This window comes from Hippopotamus amphibius, chromosome 7, assembly GCF_030028045.1.
Source record: "Hippopotamus amphibius kiboko isolate mHipAmp2 chromosome 7, mHipAmp2.hap2, whole genome shotgun sequence".
Classification (NCBI taxonomy): domain Eukaryota; kingdom Metazoa; phylum Chordata; class Mammalia; order Artiodactyla; family Hippopotamidae; genus Hippopotamus; species Hippopotamus amphibius.
In genome coordinates, this window is record NC_080192.1 from 110,351,436 (window position 1) to 110,374,909 (window position 23,474).

Below are 23,474 nucleotides of genomic sequence, written 5' to 3' on the forward strand. Positions count from 1 at the left end.
CTTCTGGGCCAAAGTTCATATTCTTGGAAGCCTGAACCCTGGCTCCTGAAAGCAACAGCCTTCCCCTCCCAGAGGCTTTCTCCAGCCTGTCTCCAACAAATCTCTGTCCCATGTACAAAGCCCTGGAGAGACCCCCAAGGCTGGCCTCCTGGTGTTTGACCATCCTGCCCTAAGAACTTCAGGGCAGAACCAGACACCTACACAGCTCACTGAGTGCATCTCTGACCTCCTCTCTCCAGAGCTCAGAGCATGAGACTCATCCACTGTGTCAGAGGGCTCACCGAGGGACCCAGAGCTCTTCCAGCCTGGGCTCTGGATGGCCATGCTCTCAGGGGAGGGCTGTGTTCTCCTTCCCCTCGTACCTAGCAGAGGCCAATGTCCTCAGAGAGCCACAGTGGCATGGTAAGGCTGAGATGTCCTCCCTGAGAACCTGCCTTGGCAATGACTTCAGTGGGGGGTGGGGTGTACCAGTTCCCCTCCATACTCCTTTTTCTGGATAATTCTCCAAGGATGCACCAACCTCAGGCTGAGACAACTGCTATGTCTCTCTCATTCGCTACTGACTATTTTTAGATTTGTGAATCTAAGGGATTCACATCAAATCTAAGGGATTTGTGAATCCCTTACATAAGTGCCAAGCTGACTTAGACCGATGGGTAGTGACTCCCATCATGCAGTACCATGGTGAAAAAGATCCCAAGATCCCATCTGTGCTCAGTGGGATAAAGCGCTGTGACCAATTGGTGATGTCTGTCACAGGCGAGGGACTGGAGAGTGTGGCGTATATGTTGTGTTCTGCCATCTCTGAGATTGCACTGCAGACTTTCAGAGGCACTCTCACATGTGTCACCTCATTTAATTAGAACAACGCTGGTCTAGGAATGATGATGCTCATTATTCATTTACAAAAGGAGACATCAGGAGTGTGGAAGTGAAGTGTGTCTTTTCCTAAATCACCCAAGTGAATTAGGGCCAGAGCTGGGGTTAGATCCCAGATGTCCTGAGTCAGAGGACAGTACAGAAAAGACACTTAGATCAGGGAATGCTGGAGACCAACAAGCCAAAGTGTCTGCATGTCTTTAAGAAAAGAGTGCTTAGTACATCTTCCCCAGGCTTGAAATTTGCTATTCTTTATGCGTATGTGTGGGATGCTGGCAGGAACACAGAGTGTGGAAAGGGGATGGGCTGCCCACGCTGCAGCCAACTGCCCCTCTGGTTGCTTGTAACTTAACAGTGGGCAGTCCTTTCTCCGACTGCATCAAATCAGCAAGGCCCTCCGGGAAGAGAAAGGGACCTTTTCAGAAACATCTGTAGGGAGACACTCTGGACAGCTATTCAGTTACCATGGAAACCCACCCTTGGAAACTGCTTCAATGTCAGGAAAATAGCTACAAACAATAATAAGCATAAATGAAAAATGGTACACTGTTGCTTCAAAATTGTACTTGTTATTGGATTTAGTCGGGTTTTCCGGACTGAGATGGCAGGCTTATATCTGCGCGTGCAGCCGTCTGCCTGGCCGCAGGCCTAATGACAGAGCCCACATCCTCCCTCCCAGATCCCTAATCAAGTTTCTGGATGTGACCTCTGGGGAGGCATTTATCAGAGGAGCTAATGTCTGAACTGCAGGAGGAAGGAGGATGTGCCTTGCAAAAGACAAACATTTGTTGAGCTGACTAGAAGGCAACGTGGCGCCATGTGGAGGGAACCTGGACCAGGCTGAGATGTTGCTACATGGGCCTGAGCTAGAAATCCTTTAAGAGATCAGGCTGAGGGACTTTCTAAGTGACGCAGTGGTTAAGAATCTGCCTGCCAATGCAAAGGGCACGAGTTCGATCCCTGCCCCGGGAAGATCCCCAATGCTGCAGAGCAACTAAGCCCGTGCGCCACAACTATTGAACCTGTGCCCTAGAGCCCCTGAGCGACAATGGTTGAGCCTGTGTGCCGCAACTACTGAAGCCCACGCACCTAGAACCCATGCTCCACAACAGGATAAGCCACCACAATGAGGAGCCCATGCACCACAATGAAGAGTAGCCCCCACTCACCGCAACTAGAGAAAGCCCGTGTGCAGCAACGAAGACCCAATGCAGCCAATAAATTAATCAATCAATTTAAAAAATAGTAAGAGGTCCAGGAAAAGCTTAAGCAAGAGAAGGAGTTAATATGTTTAGTTATTACCACCGTGAGAAAAAAAAAAAAAAAGGATCAGGCTGAGATGGGAATCTCTGTTTTAGTCTCTTACCAAGGATTCTCGGGGTTGGCAAAGATCTTATAAAGATGACCTGGTCCAGCTCCTCCCCCATGTGACATTTACATTCTCTGCGCAACAACCTCACCAGATGATTCATGAGTCTGTGCTTGGACTATGCTAAGAGTTAAACTGTTCTTCCTGACACTGAGCTGACATCTAACTCCTCATAGCTTCTACTCATGAACAAATCAGACCACTTTTGGCAATGATAATCCTTGAGCCATCCTGAGCCATTCTCCTGCTGCTTCTGTGTTCTCCAAGGGGCAGACATCATGATACCCTCACAGCCATTCTCCTCAGAGAGCTCTCAAAGCGGGACATCTGAGGTGGAATCCAGACCCTGACAGGGGAAGACTGTGTTGCTAACTGTGGGCTCCTAAATTATACTTCAGAAATCACTGGGGGGGACTTCCCTGGTTGCACAGTGGTTAAGAATCCACTTGCCAATGCAGGGGACATGGGTTCAAGCCCGGGTCTGGGAAGATCCCACATGCCGCGAACAGTTAAGCCCATGTGCCACAACTACTGAGCTGCTCTAAAGCCCGCGAGCCACAACTACTGAGCCCACGAGCCACAACTACTGAAGCCTATGCACCTAGAGCCCATGCTCCACAACAAGAGAAGCTGCTGCAATGAGAAGCCAGCACACCATAATGAAGAGTAGCCCCTGCTCGGTGCAGCTAGAGAAAGCCCGCACACAGCGATGAAGACCCTAAGCACTCAAATAAAAAATAAATAAATAAATAAACCACTGTGCATATGCAGGCCTGTACACTTTCAGATCATTACATTTATCCTGATACCTGTTCTATGAAAGCAGCTAAGGAAGGCAAGGAAAAAAAGTCTTCCCTAGGGTATGCTGTACCACCTGTCAGAGAGATGTTTCCTGGACCAGAGAATCCCCATTGCACAGGCAAGTAAAACTGAGGTTCCAAGAAAGAGCTGACTTGCCCATGATCACCCAGGAAGGGAATGGCAAGGCCAGGGCAAAAACACCAGCATCCCACTCCTAGCCTCCAAATCTTCCCATAATAGAGTCACTGAGCCTTGGGCACCCAAGTCCTGGACTCCGTGTTCTAGAATTAGGGAAGGCCCTCTTAGAACCCAGAGGCCATTCTCAATGTGTGCTTGAGGCAGGTCTGACACAACAGCCTACCCCAAACACCGCCTGAACCCCACAAGGAGGCATGGAACTCCTCTCAAATGGGGGAGGCAGCCCCACGATCAGGGAGGGCCTGGGGGCCCCTGAAAAAAAGCATTTTGGTATCTGTCTAGAGTCTCCAGGGCAGGCACCTGATAAGTAAGAGTGAAAACCTTTGGGGCTGGATTGGCTTACAGAAACACAGTGAAAGGAAGTCACAAAGAATCAACCAATCCTCCTAGATTTTTTCATCAACTCAGGTAGGCTCTGATTGAAGGGGAATGGCCTGTCTCTACAAGAACAGAGAATGGTCTCCGTTCTCCCAACAGAACAGGGAAGGAGCCACCTCCTCCTAGACAGCAGGGAACAGCGGCAGCAGGGCACTGTAGGCAGGGCAGGCTGTAGGGGAGGGAGAGGGGCCCCGAGGAAGTCTGAGGGGGTGCAGGGCTGACTCACCAGGCTGTGCATGATGCGCACGCCGTCGGGGTTCACCGTGAGCGCCTCCTGGTATAGCTGCTTGGCCTCCTCCAGGCTGCCCTTCATCTCAGCCAGCCGGCCCCGCATGTAGAGTACCGAGTGTGACGTGGGGAAGAGGCCCGCTGCCTCCTGGATGCAGAAGCCTGCTTCCTTGAGGTGTTGCTGCTCCATGAACAGCTCAGCTGTGAAACCAGAAGGGCAGGTGAGGCGGTGGGAAAAGTCAGAGGCAGCAGCCCCCTCTTGTGTCGGACCGTCAGCCCCCAGAGTTTAGGAACTGGTCTTGGGGGATGGAAACCATCCCACTGAGACACAGCATGGGATTGTCTTGCTCTGGGGTGTGGTGGTAGCACCAGGCAATGGTTTCTGAGCGCGCCCTCTGTGTCAAGTTCATGCTAAGTGCCGCACGCAGACCAACTGTGCCAACACTCACAAAACCCTACAGAACAACACACGTCTATTACCCACTTCAGGGAGGAGGAAACGGGCGCAGAGAGGGTGAGGAACGCGCCAAAGGCCACCGGGAGAGTAAGTGATGGAGCCAGGTTTGCACTGGGCTGTCTGACTTCGGAGCTTGGCAGTGGGGGCATGAGGGGGCTCCTTGCAGCTAAGTGCCTGGGTGACCCTGCCTTCTGTCCTGTTACTTTGCCTCTTCATCACGTGCCTGGGGACAGGGGGTGGGAGGCAGAGGAGGGAGCTCTCCAGGGAGGGTGGCTGGCTGAAGAGCGAACTCCACCTGTGCGGTCGGGATGAGGAGAGCCAAGTGATGCTGCCGAGGCGGGGCGGGAGGGAGGAGGCCCAGGGAGAGCCCGCGGAGGAGCAGGGCCTGGGGCTGGCACCGAGGAGCTGTAACCACCTGCACTTACTGGGAGCTGACCCGCGGCCCAAGCAAGTATCTCCTCTCCTTTAATCATGACGAGTCTGGGAGGGAGACAGGCGCTCTCCTGCGCCCTGGGCCAACGCACCGGGCTGAGAGAGGGAGGGCCTCACCCCAGTCCCTCAGGTGGAAGGGGCAGCTCCCGGCCTCCCTCCAAACCCGGGACTTCCCGTCGCACAGAGAGGAATAGGGCAGGCACACGCCTTTCAACCAAAAGCTGGGGAAGAGCTGCCCCACAACCAGTTTGCCTTCTTCCCCCAGATCCGTAGAAAACGGGGCGGTGTCTCCAATCCCGGGCCCACCCCCACAAACGCCCATTTCAAACCCACGCTGCGCAGGGACACGTCCACCGGAGGCACTTTCAGAAACGTGGCTCATTGGAGTTGCCTCGCAGCCCACTCAGCCTTCCTCTCGTGGCAGCCTGGGCTTGGCTGTCCCTCTGGGGCTGGTGCCCCACACAGATGGGAGGGAGCACAGAAGGGCAAGCAGAGCCTGGCTGGTGACTTTGCCAAGAGCTGTTCCCAGCAAAGGCTGAGAGCTGAGGTTACACTAGTTCAGATTAGGTCTGGGGGTGAGGGGTGGAATACAGACTTCCCAAAGAAAGCTCCCAGAAAGCGGTGGAAAGCCCGGGCCCCGGCAGCCCGTCTTATTGTTTCAACAAGAAGCAGGAAGGAGGCCTAACTAAGGCCTTGACTGTAGCACACAGCACTGGGGAACACCCAGCATGAATGCGGTCTAAGGTCCACTGTCATCAAAGTAGCTTGAATACTGCAGAAGGCGTTCTGAGCAGGGTGCTCTTTCTTTCTACTGGAGATGAGAATTGGAGAGAATCAGCAAATTAAGCTCAGAAGAGCCTGGTTCCCATGATAAGGTGTAAGAGAAACACAAGCTCTTGTCCTCAGAGGTGGCCTGCATGGGAGATTCCCAAGGTGGAAAGCTTGGGAAGGCCAGGCCAGGAGGGCTGGGCTTTGAACCCAGGGCCTGGCAGGGAGGGCTGGCCCCATGGTCAGGGGTCTGGCTATCTCAGCCTCGCTCTCCTCTGTTCTGCTGTTGTGTTCCCTTCGGAGCTACTGCCTGAGGCTCTCCGCTGGCTGCCTTCATACCTGTATCCAATGTCCAGCTGCTGAGGACTGACTGTGTGCTGGCCTTCTCATGAGAAGGAGAAAAAGACGAGGTGGGGAAAGCAGAGCAGCTGAGCCGCCAAACCACTGGAGTGACCCAGGGCAGTGGCGTGACAAGTGCCAATGCTGAGTGTTTTGGGCACTCAGATGGGGTCAGCCTAGCTGTGCTGGCGTAGTCAGGGAAGTCTTCCTGGGGGAGGTGGCATCTGAGCCGGGGCCTGAAGGCACAGGAGCACTTGGACTGGCAGAGAGGAGAAGGGAGGCTGTGTGACCTGGAGGGCTGGGCTCCACTGCAGCAGGACTTTTCAGGGTCACGGAGGAGAAAGGAGAAGCAGAAGGAAGTGTGTGGTGTGAGTGTTGGGGGTGGGGAGGCCTGTCCTGCATGAGCCCCCAGGGCTACTTCCTCCATCACCAGGAGCTGAGCCCAGAGGCTGGCTCTCCACTCCCCTGGACCTTGTCCCAGCAGGCCCGCCTCAGGCCTGGCCCACCTGCCCACCTGGTGCTGGCCCAGCTCATTAAGCTGTTTACAACTTGCTGCCCTGTATCCTGAGCCCCATCTCTGGAGGCTGCCCTGGTCCCTCCCTTGGGAACTCTTCACAGTGCCTTCACATCAACAGATTTCAATTATAGGGATCCCCACCTCCTTCCTTCCTCAGGGCCCTGGGCCTTGTCCTGGCCACATACCAGAGAGCATACCCTGAAAAATAGGTAGGGCTGCTTTGTTCCGATGGACTTCATTACCAGTTAGGCAGGAAACCAGGCGACACAGAACAGAGCCCGAGAAGTGAGGTCTGCTGGCCGCCTTACAGGTAGCCCCTGGCAGGCCCAATCTCCAGGGCGGGGCCCTGGACCTACACACAGACCCACGGGTCCGGGGGCTGCCGTGCACCCCTTTTTCCTAGCCTCAGCGTCCCTGGGCAGTCGTTTTACCAAACATGGTGCTCCCCAGACAGCCGGCCTCGGCTGCAGCAGGAGCCGTGTGGCACGGTGCCCGCCCACTGCCTGATCCTCTACCTCCCAGCCCTGGCTGCCAGAGCCGCGAGGTGCCCACACCCATCCCAGCCCCCTCCGGCCAGGGCTGGATGAGCAACCACTGTTACTGGATTTTCTTTGAATTCTCATAGTCGAGGTCGTCATTCTAGCAAACAGGGGCCTTGCTGCCCCCTCAGTGTCAGAGGCCCCTCTCTCTAATCCCCTTGGTCCTTTCTCTCCCCCTCCCTTCTGGTTTTCGCTCCTCTTGTCGTCTCCCTCTCTGCCTACTCCTGACCTCCTCTCCTGTCTGCCTGTCTGTCTCCGCTTTTCTTCTTCCCTCCATCTCTCTCCACCCGCCCCCCTCTGTGCTTTCTCTCAGCAGGCTTCAAATGGAAAACATCTGTTCCCTGGAGCTTTGCAACAGTCCCTTTGATTATTTTTTTCTGAGGCATCCTGATCTAACCCTGCACCCAGAGCTGGCTCCAGTCTTCCTGCCTGTCTTGACAGAGCCAAGCCCGCTCTGCAGGAAGGAGGGCCTTGCTCGGCTGGTCCCGAGCTGAGGAGCAGGGTGAGGGAGGGCCCAGGGCCAAGCCCAAGGCATTGGAGGGACCTCCCCAGGTGAGATGAGCTTCCTAGAGGCCTTCCGTGAGACCCCAGAAAGGAAGGGGGGCCAGTCAGGCTCAAAGGGCAGGGGCCCCCAGGGCAGAAGAAAAGGTTAGACTCTGAAAAGAATCCACCTTGAGCCCCAGGGGGGTCTCCAAAGCTGTCCCCTAAAGGAAATATGCACTTCCCCATGGAGCAAACCATCAGGACATACGGATGCCCAGAATAGAGGAGGAGGAAGGGCGGGGAGGAGGAACGAGACACAAGACGGGGGAAGGGGGAACGGCCAGGAGAGTCACATGGAGAATCCAAAGGTCTGAAGGGAATTCTGGGGAGGCTGGTCTGAGACACTCCATCGCTGGGACCCAGAGAGGGGCGCTGTTTGCCTCAGGCCACACAGGGCTGTATGGGCCTGGCCTCCGGACTTCCTGTCCCGGGAGGGCTCTCCTCCCGGAGAGGAGGGAGGAAGGACGACCGGGAGCCAAGGAAGCGAGGCCGTGGGAAGCAGGCACAGAGGCTGGAGGGAGAAGGGCAGGGCGCCGGGAGAGACGGGGGAGTGGAGGAAGATGAGGGGAGAAATGGGGAGGAAAGAGGGAAGCACACGAATTACAGCATGTGCGACCAAGGGTCAGACACAGCTTCTGCTTTGACTGTAACTTTGTAATACACACCCTCTTTAGACACAGCCTGACGGCCCCACCCCAGGTCCCCAGTCAGCCCAGTCGACCGTGGGGGTAGCGTCCACCTTCGGGGCCCCCTAAAGAGCCAGGGCACCAGCACCCAGACGGCGTGGATCTGCCATTTGGGAGCTGAGACTCGGCCACCTTCCCCTGACCCAGGGCAAGTCCACGGCCGCCCGTGAGCCCCGGGGCCTCCAGGGCAGGGGAACTCCCTACACCCACTTCCTTCTCTCTGCACACGGTCAGCTCCCAGAGACACAGCCGCAGCGGGAGAGGGAGGTGGGTCATCCTGCCCTTCTGGAAAGCCCCTCTCGACACTCGGGATCCCGGAGCACCCATGGAGCCGGGTGTGTCTCCCGTTTCCACATAAACCCACTGCCAAAGAGGCAACATTTTTGAAACTCATCTCTTGGGTGGAAACCCTCTGGGAGGCTTCTCACATCAGATTGGAATGGGAAGGAGGCTTGACGAGGGAGGGGAGGATGACAGTTGGGAGACGAAGGATATAATACTTCCCAACCTAAGAGTGGGTTAGTGATGGAATTTACTGCCAGAAAGGACTGGGATGCAATTTATCTTGAACCAAACCAGGGGGACGAGCTCATTCCAAACTGATACGGGGGGCAATTTTCCCTTTCTGTAAATGTGCTGCAGCTGGAGGAATTCTTAGACATGGGAGGTGGGGGTTGAGGGGGAGGGTGCTGATGACGTCAGCCTGGGTCAGGTGGTGGCGTGGGGGCCTAGGGAGACGTTACTGCCTCGGTGATCTGCTCCTGGCAGCCCTTCTTTCAGGGGGCGCTCACCACATGCTTGCTGGTGATGGTGATGGCCCGGGGAGGGCAGGGGGCGCATGCAGTGAAGGTTCTCCAGAATGAAAGACCCAGGATATCCTCCTGCTTCCCCGGGTGGCAGCTGCCCACCAGTCTATCCCTCCTTCCCTCTGTCATGATAGATGCCCTGATTTTTAATGGGGCATGTGGACACCCGGAATAATGACATCTCCCAGAGTCCTTCGCAGGTAGGTCTGGTCATGTGGCTACGTTCTGGCCAATGGATCATCAGGGGAAGTGAAGTGTGCAGATTCCAGGATGTGTCCTTCCAGGGAAGGGGTGTCCCCCTCTCCCACTCTTCATAGTTACGCCTTGGAATGTCAATGTGGTGGCCAGCCACCTTGGGTCACAAGGACACGAGTGGCACCCCAGTGAGAGTAGAGCCAACAAAATGGAAGGAACCTGGGTCCCTGGACCAGGAGAGCAGAGCTGTCATTCCAGGCAAGGCTGCCATCTCTGAATTGTTACAAGAGGAAAAAGAAGTGTTTACCTTGCAGAGGCCGCCGCTACTCTGGATTGGTCACACCCCCCCACACCTGCCTCCTGAGGCCACACTGCCCAGCCCTCACCTGGCACCACGTTCCAAGCATTCAGATTTTGTTCTCAGAGTTCTCTGTGGGCTGAACATCTAGGATAATGTCCAGAGAAGAAAGGCTTGAAGGGTGTGTTTATACTGAAATTCCCAAGTCTAACGATAGGTCTCAGGAAGGGCTCTGTCCTTACCAGAATATACTAGCACCAAGAAAGTGGCATTTCTCAGCGATGCAAGCAGCCTTGTGAAATGCAGAAACACTCTCATCTGCCAAGAGTCGTCGACCAAGGCAAATCACTAACACAAAAGGCCTTGGGAGCGCCCCAGCAGGCAGCACGCAGCAACCGGATCCCATCCCTCACCACTGCACTGCTGACACATTCCGTGAAGCTGGTGAGGCCCCCGTGAGGGTGCAGCTTTCTGCCCCGGGCCCCGGTGGGGTTGGGGCCCCGTGTGCCCGATGGGCGCTGTTACGGCTCCATGTCTTAGAAGATGGCAGGGGCCTCTTTGCCTAAGAGGAGGCCTTGCTTGCTACCTTTTCTGGATTTTGCAACATTCCCCTTCCTACCTCAGATGCAACAAGCAGACGGCGGAGCAGAGTCCCCGCGTCCCTCGCATCCTAAGGGAGCCTGGTATGCTCACTGGGCCAATATCCGCATTATTAACATGTTTCTCGGTCTAGTCTTTCTGTGAATCCTGGTCAATTTTTTTCCCCCAGATTTAGAGCCTGTGGAGGGGAGAGTGGGGGCGTCCTGCATACGAATGTGTCCATATGTGACATCCATGCAGCGGGGAACCTTAGATCCTCAATCAACGAGCACATTCTAACTCTGACCTGCAAAACCCGCAGGTCCCAGGAATGGAACATCCACTTTGTCTCCTCTCTACCTGCCCTCGGGGCTATCGGCACGGCCCCCTTGCTGGGAGGGGCAGACAGGAGGGGGATCAGTAGAAGGTGAGGCGCTTCCCCCCTGGGTCAGGGGAGCACGCTGGCCTGGCACACGTGTGTAGGATTCCACGTTCCCTACCGCCTTCCTCTTTCTTTGGCTGCTGCCATTTTATCTCATTCAGGTACGTCTCCGGCCTTGCCTCTCTCTTTCTGCACTCTAACCCACCTCGCACACCACTGTGGGGTTCAATTTCCAATCACTTCAGCAACTCACTCCTCAGCATTCTCTAGCCAAGCATCACGGGTTGGTGGCGGACCCTCACCGCTGGGGGTACCGTCCTGCCTCTGCCTCTGCCGTCACTATAGTGGACAAGAACCATGTACCGAGCACCTCCTAGGGGCTAACGGCCTGACACACACGCGCTCGTTTTACATGAGGACAGGCGGTAAATGAGCTGTGAGACTGAAGCCGCCTGCCGCCCCAACAGGAACCGACCCCCAACCTCCACGGCGGCAACAGTGCCCACTAGCTACTGACAGAGCTTGTTACCCGATGGCAACCCTAGCGTTACCGGCCCTTTGCCTTCCACGAACTTGACCACCAGCTCTCGCTTTCTTGTGGCCAGCATGCCTCACCTCCGCTCCAGCTCTCCCGTGAGTTCTCAGGGGTTTGAGTCCTGACTAGTTCTCCTCAGGACACAGCTTGCCTACCCTGGACTGCCAGGGTGGACCCAGAGGAGCCAGAGGGGGTCCTGGTGGCCCGCAGGCAGGGGGGCGGGTATCACTGGGGCCGGGGACACTCACCAGCCTGGAGCCAGATCTGTTCCAGCGTGGTCCACAGCTGCATGGGGCCCTGCTTCAGGACCGAGCTGGGCACGGTCAGCTCCGACATGGCCTCCTCCAACCGGGAGGCCGCGATGGATGATGCTCGCCGAGAGCCTGCAGGGCAAGATGGGAGGGGCTGAGCCACAGGGTCTGGGTGGCCCACTGCAGCTCCGGGGACAGTGGCTGCAGAGCCCTGCAGCAGGAGCGACAGGCAACGCCGAGTCAGGGCAGGGCAGCCTGGCCCGGCAGCCACAAAACAGCGCACAGACCCACTAGGAGGGGCCCACCTCGCACCCTCACCCATGCTGGGGAGAGGAGCTTTCTGACGGGCGATCAGGCGGTGAGCCCACTTCTCAGCGTCAGTCACTAAGGAAGAACACCATGAATGTTGGCAGTGGTGGCCATTCCACCACTGCCTGGGATACCGAAGACAGCAATGTCCTGAATGTCCGCCAGTTGGGTCTTATTAAAAATAAGTGAGCGTATAATCATACAAGACTATGCAGTCGTGAAAATAACGATGCATAAGTATGGGTATCGATGCAGAAAGATGTTGACATAGTTCGGTAAAAAGAAGCAAACTGCAAAGAGTATGATCACATTTTTACAAACAAATATGGGCATGTTTCTGAAAGTCAGGCCATTTATTAAGGTCTGAGTGATGCAATGATGGACGACTTTTCCTTTCTTCCTCTTATATTTTTACTTTCTGTTTTCACAAGTGTCTGTTATTTTTTTATAGAAAGGTCCCATTGAGGTTGGGCTCTGAAGGATCCTTGGGTAGCAGCTCAGGCCGGACCCTGTGCCCTCTGGAGTACTTCTCCCTGTGACAGTTCTGAGTGACATGGGTCCCTGTTCAGGATATATAAGCCGTTGACATTTACAATTCACATGCAGGTGAAATGCGAGCACTTTTTTTTTTCTCTCAGAGGCAGTAAAGGCTCCAATAAACTCAGGAGACCTCCGGGTAAGCCACAGATGATTTCAGTTTATAAGGCGAGTGTACAGAGTCCTAATAACTTTGTCCAGATTTCTTCCCTCTCTAACTGCCAAGGTGCTACCCTCTCCGTCACGCTGCCTCCTCCGAGTCAGCAGCTCCACATCCAGCCCAGCGCTCCGCAGACGTGCCTCTCCAGTCAGGTGCTGGGCGCGGCTTCAGAAATCAGCTCCGTCACTTGACAGCGAAGGCGCAACTTGGTTCGCGGCCACGGAAGTGGAAAAGATGAGCGACACCAGCAGATGCAGCTCCCTCACACTTTCATTCCCGTGACTGATTCTGCTTGTGTTTCTGAGGAAGGTACTCCTCAGGTCCCGGTTTAAAGCATGTGAGTTTGCAGATCTTGAACTCGTTTGAATTTCACAAGCCGTGGATGTCAGGGTGAGTTTTTCCAGGAAACAACAATCAGCGTTGGGCTTATAGCTGCAAACAGAAGCTCGGCTGACTTCCTTTCTACTTGACTTGATCTACTGTGGATGTTACCGTGGCAGACCTCGGCCTTGAGCTTTAGCCCGTGCTCCACAGCCACTCTCTCCACTCCCCACGCAGGTGGTGGGGTCCCTCCCTTGCCTATGCCAGCTGCCCACTTCCTGCCCCAGGGCCAGCAGCTATCCTGCCAGGATGGGCCCCGAAGAGGCCCAAGGGCAGCTCCTCAGCACAGGCCCATGGGCAGCAGCCGGCAGGAGGTAGGGTGGGTTTGGGGTGGGCCGGGCAGATGCTCAGGCTGGGAGAGAGAGCTGTGGGCTCACGCGGACGGCTGCCCACAGGGCACATTCTTACCGGAGTCTGCATCGTGGGCATCAGGCAGAGTCAAGTGCATGCCACTCTGCTTCTTCAGTGTGAGGCCCTCGCCGAGGCTGCCATCCTTTTCCAGGCCTCTGGAAGGCAAGGGAGGGCCAGGCCCTGGTGAGGCAGAGGGCTGGCAGAGCGCCTCATGCCAGGCAGACCCAGGAGCTGAGCGTCTAGGCCCGAGCACAGAGCCAAAGACCACTAGGAAGGATGGTGACAAGCGGCGCAGCAGGCCAGATCGAAGCTCACGCTCAGGAGTCTAGAATCGGGCTCACCCCAGACGCTAAACTGACATGATGTTACTCATGCTCATACACGCATACGCACACACGCACACGCATGCACACACACGCACATGCGTGCACACACATACACGTACGTGCACACACACAGGCTGCCTGCTGTGTGCCTGTGGGGCCATCAGTCTCCTCACTAGTCCCCAACGCTGCTGCATTTTGTTTCCAAAGCTACACACTTACTCATGCTGCTGCCACCAAGAATGTTCTTGCTGTTCTCCTCGGCCCACCCAAACTCTCCATTGTTTAGAACCCAGCCCGAGGGCCCCGCATCCATCTAGAGGCTCCTGTGGCTCCCCTACCCTCATGCTGCCTTCCCTCCCTGCTCTCCGTCAGCGTAGATCCCTGCACCATGTACACCAAGGATGAGAACCTCTCCCATCCATCTATTCCCTCTTCTATCCTTTGTTGCCCTCTCAACGTCTAGAAGAGAGCCAGGCACAGAGTGGGCACTGTGGACTGGCTTCCAAGGGAGGCCTGGTTTTGCAGACCAGCCTGCACCCTAGCTCACCTTCCAGGGAAGGAGGGCCCAGATGCCACTCCCTGCCTCAGGTTCCCCTGCCCCGGGATGCCAGGGTGGCCCCGGAGGAGCCAGAGGGGACCCTGGGGTGGCAGGTAAATAAGCATGGTGATTCTATCACCACCTCCCAACTCCCCAGGTCCCTGAAGATCCCACAGGGCTAGGGAGGCTTCTCTTTTCTCAAGAGTGGGATGTGGAGAAGCTGTCAGATCAGAAAGGCAGCAAAGCTGACTGTGCCCATGCTGGGGTGTACATAAGCCCCCAGGCAGCCCCTGCCCACTGCCAGGGGTGCCCGTGGCCTTGAACCTGCTCACTTGAGAAGGTTAGAGGACTGAGGTGGAAAGGGCAGGAGAGGAGAAGTCAGGCCCAGCCGGTGGCCAGAGGCCTCCTCTCTTCAGAAGGGCACCAAGACGATGGTCCCATAAAGAACGCCAGGGCTGGGGTAGCCTTGCCATCCTAACTCTGGTTCACATTGAACTTGGTCCTGTGGGTGCACAGCCATGTCTGTGGGCATTAGAGGAAGCCATCCACAAAAACACAGTGGGTTGGTCTGGTTCTTACCTCTCACACCCCCTTCGCATTCCTGGGAGGCACCTGAGTGGGATGCAAAAGAGCCAGGGACACTGGGGGACAGCCACGTGGCCGACCCTCCTTAGCTGGGTCACCGTCAGCAAAGCTCCTTAACCTGTCTAGATCTTAGTCTTCTCTGCTTGAAATGATCTCGGTTATTGTGTGGAGTTAACAAGCATGAGGATGTCCACCTCTCGAGGTTGTGGTGAGCACTGAAGTGACAATGCGGGCAGGGGCCCAGCCCATGCCGGCACCTGCAGAGGCAGCGTCTCGTCCTGAAGGGAGCTCTCCCAGAGCTCCAGAAACAGCTCATCTCGGGGACCTCTTGCCACCTGGTACTAGGCGCTTACCCTGAAGAACCGGACAGCCATTTGAGAGGAGACGGTCCAAGTGGAGCATTTAACAGAGACCCAGATGGAGAGAGGGCTGCGCTGGGGTAGCAGAAGCCGGGCACTAGAGGGTCCCTGAGGGGCCGTGTGGGCTGGTCCAGGCAGAGCAGAGGAAGGAGGCCAGCGAGCAGAGCGGGAGGTGGAGCAGGGCAGGCGAGACCTTCAGGCTGTGGATTCTGGCCTTGAACCTTGATTGCCCCAACCCAGATTTTACAAGTACTAATTTCTGCTCTGTGGCTCCAGCTTCAGAAAGAATGCTCTCTATTCTTGGGAAAGCCAGGAGGGGAGTGGATGCAACCCTCTGGTCCCAACAATTTGCCTCCAGGTAGCTGGCCAAGCTGAACCCTGCTCCACCCTGGGTTGGGCGCGGGGTGGTGGGGGCCGGGAGGTTCCCCAGAGATGAGGGTGTGGGTGGTGACTTGAAAAGATCCCAAGGCAAACCAAACCGCCCCACCCTGGAGAGCACCTGATGGCTCTACAGCTCTGCTGCTCCCGCAGGGGAGGCGCAGGCTGAGCCCCGCACGCGGAGACAGGGCTGCGGCTCAGAGGGGCCCCCCCCATGATCGCCTGGATGCCAGACAACCAGCCACCGGACTAAGAGGCGCTCCCTGCCAGCTCTGGGGACAGCTCCTCTCTGCAAGGGGAGCCAGGCTGTGCACCTGCCGCACCTGTCACAGCCAGTGAGTGGCAGAGCGAAGGGCCTCCAAATGCGGGCACCCCTCACACCAGAGTCTGGCCCTCACCCTCACAGCACCCAGCTGCCAGATGGTTCCCCACTTCCATTCTGAAAAGTCCCTCACCCAAGAGCCGCCTGCTAGCAACTTCCACCCACTGGTCCTGCTCGGCCCTGGAATCTCCCAGGCCCAGAGACCTGCAAAGAGAGGGCTCACCCTACCCTGCCCGAGGGTGTTACTCCATCAGATTATCCCGGGCCCGCCTCTGTAAGTTGCACCTTTAGAGATATTCCTCTGGGGATTGTAAGAGGCCGCTAGGCTCTCCGTCTCTGTGAAAATACAAATACCCACCAGAGTGGGGTCCCTTGAGGAGATGACACAGCCAAACAAGGGGAGGAGGTGGTCCCGGAGGACCAGGAAGAGGCAGTGCACCGCCCCACTCAGAAACGAGGCCCATTTCTGCTTTGGGCTGCATAGGCTGAGCCCAGGTGTCCCAGTAGGTTTGAGCAAAGGCTTTCTACAGATTCAGCCTGGACAAGAGTGCCCTGCTCTGGTCCAGCTTGGGCTGGAGACTGGAGCAGGAGACAGGATATGTGGCGACAGTGAGTGAGTGGGGAGGAGTGGGGGGCCCTCCAGGGACTCCGCTTCCTCCTCCTCCTCTCCCACCTTCCAAATGGAACCAGGAAAGAAGTAACAGGCTTCACAGGCTGAGGCTCAGGAGACCCAGGTTGAAGCCCCACCACCACCATTTACAGGAGAGTGGCGCTGGCATATTACATAAGGTCTCTGAGTCTCAGTCTACCCCCTGGGGTGAGGATGAAAATTTGATAGTGGATAAGATAAAAGCAGCTGATGGGTGAGATGCTTCATAATGATTTCTCTTCCTTCTTACCCCTCTGAACTTTGGTTTTCTAAATGGCCTCTTTCTATCCTTCATAGAGGATTGTCAGAAGGTTAAAATTAAAGGAGGGATATAAAAGGCCCCAGGAGCAGTCAGTCCTACTCTCTCCATCATTCTCACTACCCCTATCCACCAGGCATCATGGCCACTCAGCTGTGGGCTGTTGCCCTAGCAACCACCACCTCCCAACTCTGTCCCGAGGGACCAGCCACTCACCCCAGCTGGGAGAAGCTATACAGGGTCTGCCACAGCCGCAGCATCTGTCTGCAGGTCACGAGAGCTTCCTCTGGGCCTTTCAGCACCTGCTCCAGCTTCACCTTGGTGAACATCAGGCTGTGGGGAGAGAGCGAGCGGCAGTCAGAACACCTGCGGGGGCCCCTTCCCCTGGCTTCTCCTCCAGGATGGAATCCCAAGGGATTCTGCCCCACCAGAGCAGCCCCCACCTGCCCACCTCCCCAGCCCTCAGAAGGCAGAGTGCCCACAAGCACAGCAGCTTCAGCCCTACCCCTGCATCCTGCGGTCTCCCTGTGCCTCAGTTTCTCCACCCTCTCTGCCAAGGCGCAGAGCACTCTTCTGCATTTGCCGGCGTCCCTGTCACTTGTGCTCGTCCCCTGATGGTGCACCATCCCGCCCGCCCTCTGAAGCACTGTCCAGGGTGGTTATGGTCTTGCTTTCTTTGTCCCTCCCCCCCCCCCACAGCGCTGCAGCATCCTCAGTGAACACATGGCTATCTTTCTACTTACAAGTCCCCCTACCTTGCCCAGGCCCGTGATGGGGCCTTATACAAGAGACAGACCCAGAAGGAAACTCTGACTCAAGGAATGAGGCTAAGCAAGGAACTGGTGGGAAGGTCACAAAAGGGCAGGGTTCTGCTTTCCACCATGGCCAGCAGGCAACAGGTGCTCAGTTAACATCTAACTGAACGCAAACTGTGTCCTGACCCTGGATACCTGAGGAAGATCAGGTTTTTATCAAAGGATTCTTCACTGGAGAGCCTAAAATTGCCAGCTCTCCTTATGTATTCAATAGGATGAAAGTGACATGCAGTCTTATTCAGTCATCACTTAGGAACTTTAGAATCTCTGTCAACCCCCAAACCTGAAGTCCTCTGGGGTAAGAACAGCAGGGATATGGCCCTGAGAGGGGCTGGGAAGAGAGAGAAAGGGCTGGTCCCACTGGGAGGCAGGACCACAGTAGGGGTGGATGGCTGCCGCCCCTCTGGATACAGCAGAGACATCAGAACACCGGTTCAGCATGACCAGGACACCCTGCGGTGCCAAGTGCTAGATCTTCAGTTGCTGGGGAGTCTGGGGAGGGTCAAGGCAGTGGCTATTTACCAACACATACGGAAGTACTGCAATCTTTTTACCGCGGGTGCTGCCAGCCACACTGACGCACACCAGCTGCCTGGAAGCCTGCAGAGAACTTGGCTGAGACACTGAGGCCCAAACAAGGCTGCGACTCCTGATTCTCAGCGGGCGGTGAGCACTGATGCCCTTTCATTCACGGCACTGCTTTTGGGCAAACCCAAGTGTCAGGCCCTGAACTTGACTGCTGCCTGCTGCTTCTGCCAGCCCACCTGAGGGTGGCACACAGGCCCTCTGGATCATGGAAGCTGAGTCCTGTATGGAGACAGGGTGCACCTCCAGGAGCGAGGCTGCAATAGGGGACACGCCCCACCCTGGGAGGCCAGGCCTCCATCTGGGTGCTTTTCCCTCCGACCTTCCCCTCAGTCAGGGCCCTGGCCTCCCCTGCCTGAACTGAGCCCTGGGCCTCCAGCATCATAAAGGACTTTGATAGTCCTTTCTTCTCACACCTTGTTTTTCTTGGATTGTGACTTGTTGGTAGAGAATAAAAAGGGTGGAATCTGCCTCTTTTCAGTGGAGAGGGTTCGGGTTCTGGGCAAGTATTATTTTTCTTTCTCACTTTTCCTCAAAAATCCAGGTCCTGGGACTTCCCTGGTGGTCCAGTGGCTAAGACTCCGTGCTCCCAATGCAGGGGGCCCGGGTTCGATCCCTGGTCAGGGAACTAGATCCCACATGCTGCAACTAAGAGTTCACATGCCACAACGAAAAAGATCCCACATGTTGCAATTAAGACCTGGCGCAGCCAAAAAAAAAAAAAAAAAAAAAAAAAAATCCATGTCCCTTCTCTGCCCCTGCTCACAGAGCTGTCCCTACCCCCACGTGGCCTCTCCTCTCTATTTTCACCCCTTCCCCCACCCTCAACTTTAAATCCCACCTCCCCCAGGAAGCCTCCCAGAATCTCAGGATGCCCTGAGCCCTCCTTAGAACATTTACTAACGCATCACCCCGCTGGCCTACAAGGTCCAGAGGGCAGAAGGCATGCTCCCCACAGTGCAGGATGCACGGGCCCGGGCAGGCACGTGGTCTCAGTACCCCGGTGGGGGCTGCTGGGGACACTGGAGCTGCCATCCCCACCCCGCTTTCCTGGATTCTCAGAAGGTCCAACACTCCGCACGTATTAGGAGCCTCTGCTTTAGGAACATGAATTAGGAGACACAATTTCTGCCTTCAAGGTGACAATCAGTGCTAAAAATGAGATTGCCCAGAGAAGCCAGCGCTGTATTTTTGGATCAGACTCAGTGCATGGAAAGAACAGACGAGGGGTCCTGCCAGGGCTGGTGTCTGATGAAGAGGAGGGTGGGGTGGGATATGGTTGGGAGCTAGGGGAGAGAAGCGAAGCGTGGGGGGAGGGGGGCAGAGGCTGGCACAGGTGTAGGTGGAGTGACAGCCCCTCCCTGGGCGGCGGGGACACCCAGGCTTAGTCCATTCCGAGGCTGTGCCTCCAGGGCAGCAGAGTGCCCTGGGCAGGGCGACTGGGAGCTGGTTCCCTGGACGGTTCCCTGGGCAGACCAGCCCTGCAGCTTCCTCTGCTCCCAAATCTCCCCAGACAGACCGCCTCTGCAGCACACCCCTCTCTGCCAGGGCTCTTTCCCCTCCTGCTCCCTGCATCCCTGAGAACCAGCAGGGGTCCATGGCAGACCTGACCACACCATGTGGCCGGAACAGAAGTGGCCAAAAGCTGAGCTGGCGTTACAGTGACTTCTACCAACGCAGGCTCTTATCCTTGTGGCTGCTGACATTCCATTAGCATGAGTGACCCAGAGCGGAATTTCTCAACCCAACCACGTCCTTTCTGGGCTGGGGCAAGCGCTGAACAGTCACCCTCCTGTTGGATCCTTCACTCCCAGATCCTGGGAGTCTCCAGATTAGCTCCTGAGAACTCCTTGGTCTAGCACTTCAGTGCTGCCAGAACCATCTTCCTCAACAAGGAGCCCTGCCCCGAATGTCCGTGACATCAATCCAATTGCCTTTGTGCACCACCTTCCCTTGCTGCCGCCTCTCCCCATGACCTTGGGCACCCGTGTGCTGCTCACAGGGTATAAGCGGCTCCCTGGACTGCAGGACAGGCACCTGGGCTCACCCATGTTTTGTTTCACATTGTTACCCCTGCTGGGGCTCAGCCTTGCCCTCTGACATCCAGCCAATTCCTAACCAGATGTCAGCCTCTGACCTTCTGTGTGTCCTCACAACACCCCCACCCCCCGATGGCCTTTAGAACATTGTGAGGACGTGGTCATTCACACACAGCGGCCACGCCTCTAAGTCACCGCTGAACTCTCTCCGCCTGGCAACGGGGAGCAGCAGACAACCCCACTCCCCGCCGCTCTTCTAAGACAACAAAACCACTGGTCCTGCTAGAACACAGGGCTCCCTCTCCATTCCATCTGCCAGGATGGGTGGCCCAGTTCTTCAAACAATGGTACAAGGAGGCTGGTAGAGCCCTAGGGCCTGGTGGGGCCCGCACGACGGGCCACAGCCTCATCAGAACACTGTGCTGCCTGGATGGGGCCATGGGGAGGCTGCTGGCAGTGGGAGCTGGGGAACAGCGGGGGCAAGCCCGGGTTCCCCACAGCCTTCCACCAGCCCAGCCCCAGCACACCTGTTTTATATGCTGAGTAAGTCTAAAATGTAATCTGAAGAAAGGATTCTGAGACTTAAAAAAAACCCCAATTACAGTATTTTAATCCAATGGTTCCAGTCCTCCTCCGAGAAGTGTGACCACCCCTGCTCTTCTCTGAGTGCTCAGGACAATCTGCAGTTAGCACTTAATTTCTCTCTCTCTCTCGTGTGTGTGTGTGTGTGTGTGTGTATACTTTATTTTTTGCCACATAGGCTTATGCTTTTAACGATGAAGAAAAACTCGTGTCAAGCATTTTAAAATTCAGATATTCTAGAAACAGTCTGAGCCAGTCCTGCCTACAAGAGGGTAAAACTACCATTTATATTGTCCTATGTCCTACCATGCGTCCCCACCTGGATGACAAGTGCCTGCAGGACAGGACCCTGCCTCCCTCCATGTCAGTGATCTCCTCGCTTCCCCAGTGCCTGGCACAGAGCTGAGCACATGGTGTTTGCTTAGCTTAATAATATGAAAATGTGTGTTGTTATAACCATCCGGCCACGTTCTGGGTCTGGCAATCCATATGAAACCAGAGCCGACCTGTGACAGCATCACGTCCTGCTGCTGCCTCCTGGCTGGGAGGCAGGCGAGGAATCTGCTCACGGACGCCTCAGAACTGCTGCGAGGGCTGGACTCACACAGCCAACAAGCAAAGTGCTGGCTGACTCCGTTTTAGGCTGTCCAGAAGCACAGTTTCCCAGGGCCTGGGGAGGAACAGGGAGTTCTGGATGTGACATGAAGGCGTCTGGCTCCATGAGACTGGGGGTCTTTATCCCAGAGGAGGGTCACCCAGGCAGAGCCAAAAGTACAATTAAGGAGAGTCTCTGAGACAGGAAGGCCGGGGTACTGGAATCTAGCAGGCCTCCAACAACTTGACAAAAGCCATTCTGGGAGAGGAATGGCCACACTGCTGTCCTGACCCTGCACTGTGACTTTACTCGGTGGACAGACACTGGCTCAGAAGTGAGAAACCTGAGCCAAAGTCCCAGCTTTGCTGCTGTCCAGCTGAGCATGTCACAGGTTCCAAACCTGTGAAATTGGAGTGAAGTCTCCTGCCCTGTCTGCCCCAGGGGACTTCTGCAGGATGAACTGTGACGACCCAGAAGCAGCAGCTGAGAAACCCATAGCTGGACTAAGTCCTCAAGCACCGGCCTGCCCAAGGCTCAGGGAAGAGATTCCTTTAAAAATGCAGGCCTAGCAGACCCTGAAAAGCAGTGTCCAGGCCAGGTGTCTCTGAAAGCTCTCAGAAAGTTCCAGAGCTTCATGGCCTGTTCAGCAAGGCAGGTGGCTCCTGGGACCAAAGATGGGCATAAGAAAGGAAGAGGATCTGAGGGGAGGGACAGAGCCACAGCCAAACCAGTCAGGGTGAAACAACCTCCACTGTGACCCCCTCTTGCAAGCACTTTCCTGTTTTTTAAGATGCAGAATAAACACTGAGGTCTTTTAAGGCCGAACGCCTTCACTGTGCCACCACAGCATCTGAGGGCAGATGTGAAAGTGACTGTTCTCTCTGGGGAAAGCGAAGGAGCAAGGGTCAGTGTAAATGCCATGCCCTTTGTCCCTGCCACAGGGGTGAGGCTGCTGCAGCTGTGGGGAGGAGAGTCCCGGGTCCTGGCACTTTGCACAGTCCAAAGGCTGAGGCACGTGCACCCTGTTCCTAGCAAGGAGGCCCACCCTCTAAGAGTGCATGCCCTCCCTGATGGCCACCGGAGCCTTGGCAGCCTGCACTGGCCACCTTCCGAGTCACCTACATGGGCCAGCACCTGGGGCCAAAGACAGGTGCCCATCAGACCCGAACAGAGACAGCCCCTGCTGAACTGTGATCAATCTCAGCCCTGCAGCGTCAGTCTGTCTGTCTGCATCTGGGCCAGCCCTTCTCCAAGGAGGGGGGAAGACAGAGACCAGTGAGGTCAGCATCGCTGGGTGTCGCCACAGGTCACTGGTGTTGCTAATCCTCCTGATGGCTCTGGCCACGGGCTGATGATGGAGGTTCCCAGGGGAAAGCCTGGGTGGGCCTGGCACCTGCCTCTTCTTCCTCCCTCTCCTCCCAGGCCCTGCCTGGCTTGCACTCCTGGGCCAGGACCAGCCTGCTAATTATCTGTCAAAAGGAGTAAGACTTGGAGCTATTCCCATCTGAGGTTAAGACAAATCATTTGTTTCCACTGCCGTGAAGAGGAACTATCTCAGGGTGGGCCTCCTCAGAACTGGGTGAGCATGAGCCTTTCCAAAAATTTTTTTTTTTTAAAGAATTATTTTGTAAATGGGGGATATTTTTGTAAGAGCGGCTCTGGCTAAGCAAGCACGGTGCTGAGATCAGAGGTCATCTGGTCCGCCCCCTCACCCAGGGCCTCTGATCATCTTCCCCTGTGCGCCCTCCCTGCTGCTCACCGCAGCACCGCACTCTCAGTGCCGTGGGGATGCCGGCAGAGCAGAGCCGTCTGCAGGGAAGGGCATGGGCTGTGTGGGCGCTAAGCACAACGGCTCCACATTTGTACTTTCATGTTCCTTGAAAGAAGTTCCCTATAACGTTTACTCAGCATGTGCAGCGATCACGTGAAAGTGGTAGCTGCTGTGTACCTGACGGAGGCCCCTCTGGCCCCTGCGTCACTCCCCAGTAAGCAGGAGGACGTTGTGCTGACACATGGCCTCTGGCATCCGACAATGTGGCTGCACCTCCAGGTCCTGCTGCTTCCTAGCAGGTGTCTTCGCCTCTCTGAGCTCTACCGGCTCACAGTAGAGCAGGGACAGTAATGGCACCACCAAGGAGGCCTGTTGGGAGGACTGAGGGCAACAGAAACCGTAAAGGCAGCCGGCCCTGGTGCGTGGCCACCCCTCAAGAAAGGCCCGCCATCATCCTGAGAGCACTCCATCATCACCGGTCTTCCCCACCAGACCCTGCGCTCGGGCAGGACCCCGTCTTTCTCACCTCTGTCTCCTCAGTGCTTCGCCTAACGTCACTCAACAAATCTTTGTCAGATAACAGAAGAAGGAACTTGAGTCACAAGGACTCACCGAGGCCTGGAAAGCTGTAGGGTCCCCATGACCAGGAACCAAGGGAGCAAAGCTACAGAGTATCCCGTGGAAACGCTCTCCTCTTCCTGGTCCCACCGCCCCACGTATGCGTTCCCGGGCCCTGGCCTCTGGCTCCCAGCC

General features: G+C 56.1%; 1 protein-coding gene across 3 annotated transcripts in view; it reads right to left on the reverse strand.

Moving 5' to 3' along the window:
- TTC7A (tetratricopeptide repeat domain 7A) overlaps nt 1–23,474 on the reverse strand; it is a 122,709-nt gene that overhangs the window by 12,078 nt on the left and 87,157 nt on the right. For all 3 annotated transcript variants that reach the window (XM_057740788.1, XM_057740789.1, XM_057740790.1), the window contains 4 exons: nt 16,551–16,667; nt 12,976–13,073; nt 11,178–11,312; nt 3,852–4,054 (listed from right to left, as the gene is read on the reverse strand). In XM_057740788.1, coding sequence (XP_057596771.1) covers nt 3,852–4,054; nt 11,178–11,312; nt 12,976–13,073; nt 16,551–16,667 — 553 coding nt within the window. The remainder of the gene's footprint in view (nt 1–3,851; nt 4,055–11,177; nt 11,313–12,975; nt 13,074–16,550; nt 16,668–23,474) is intronic.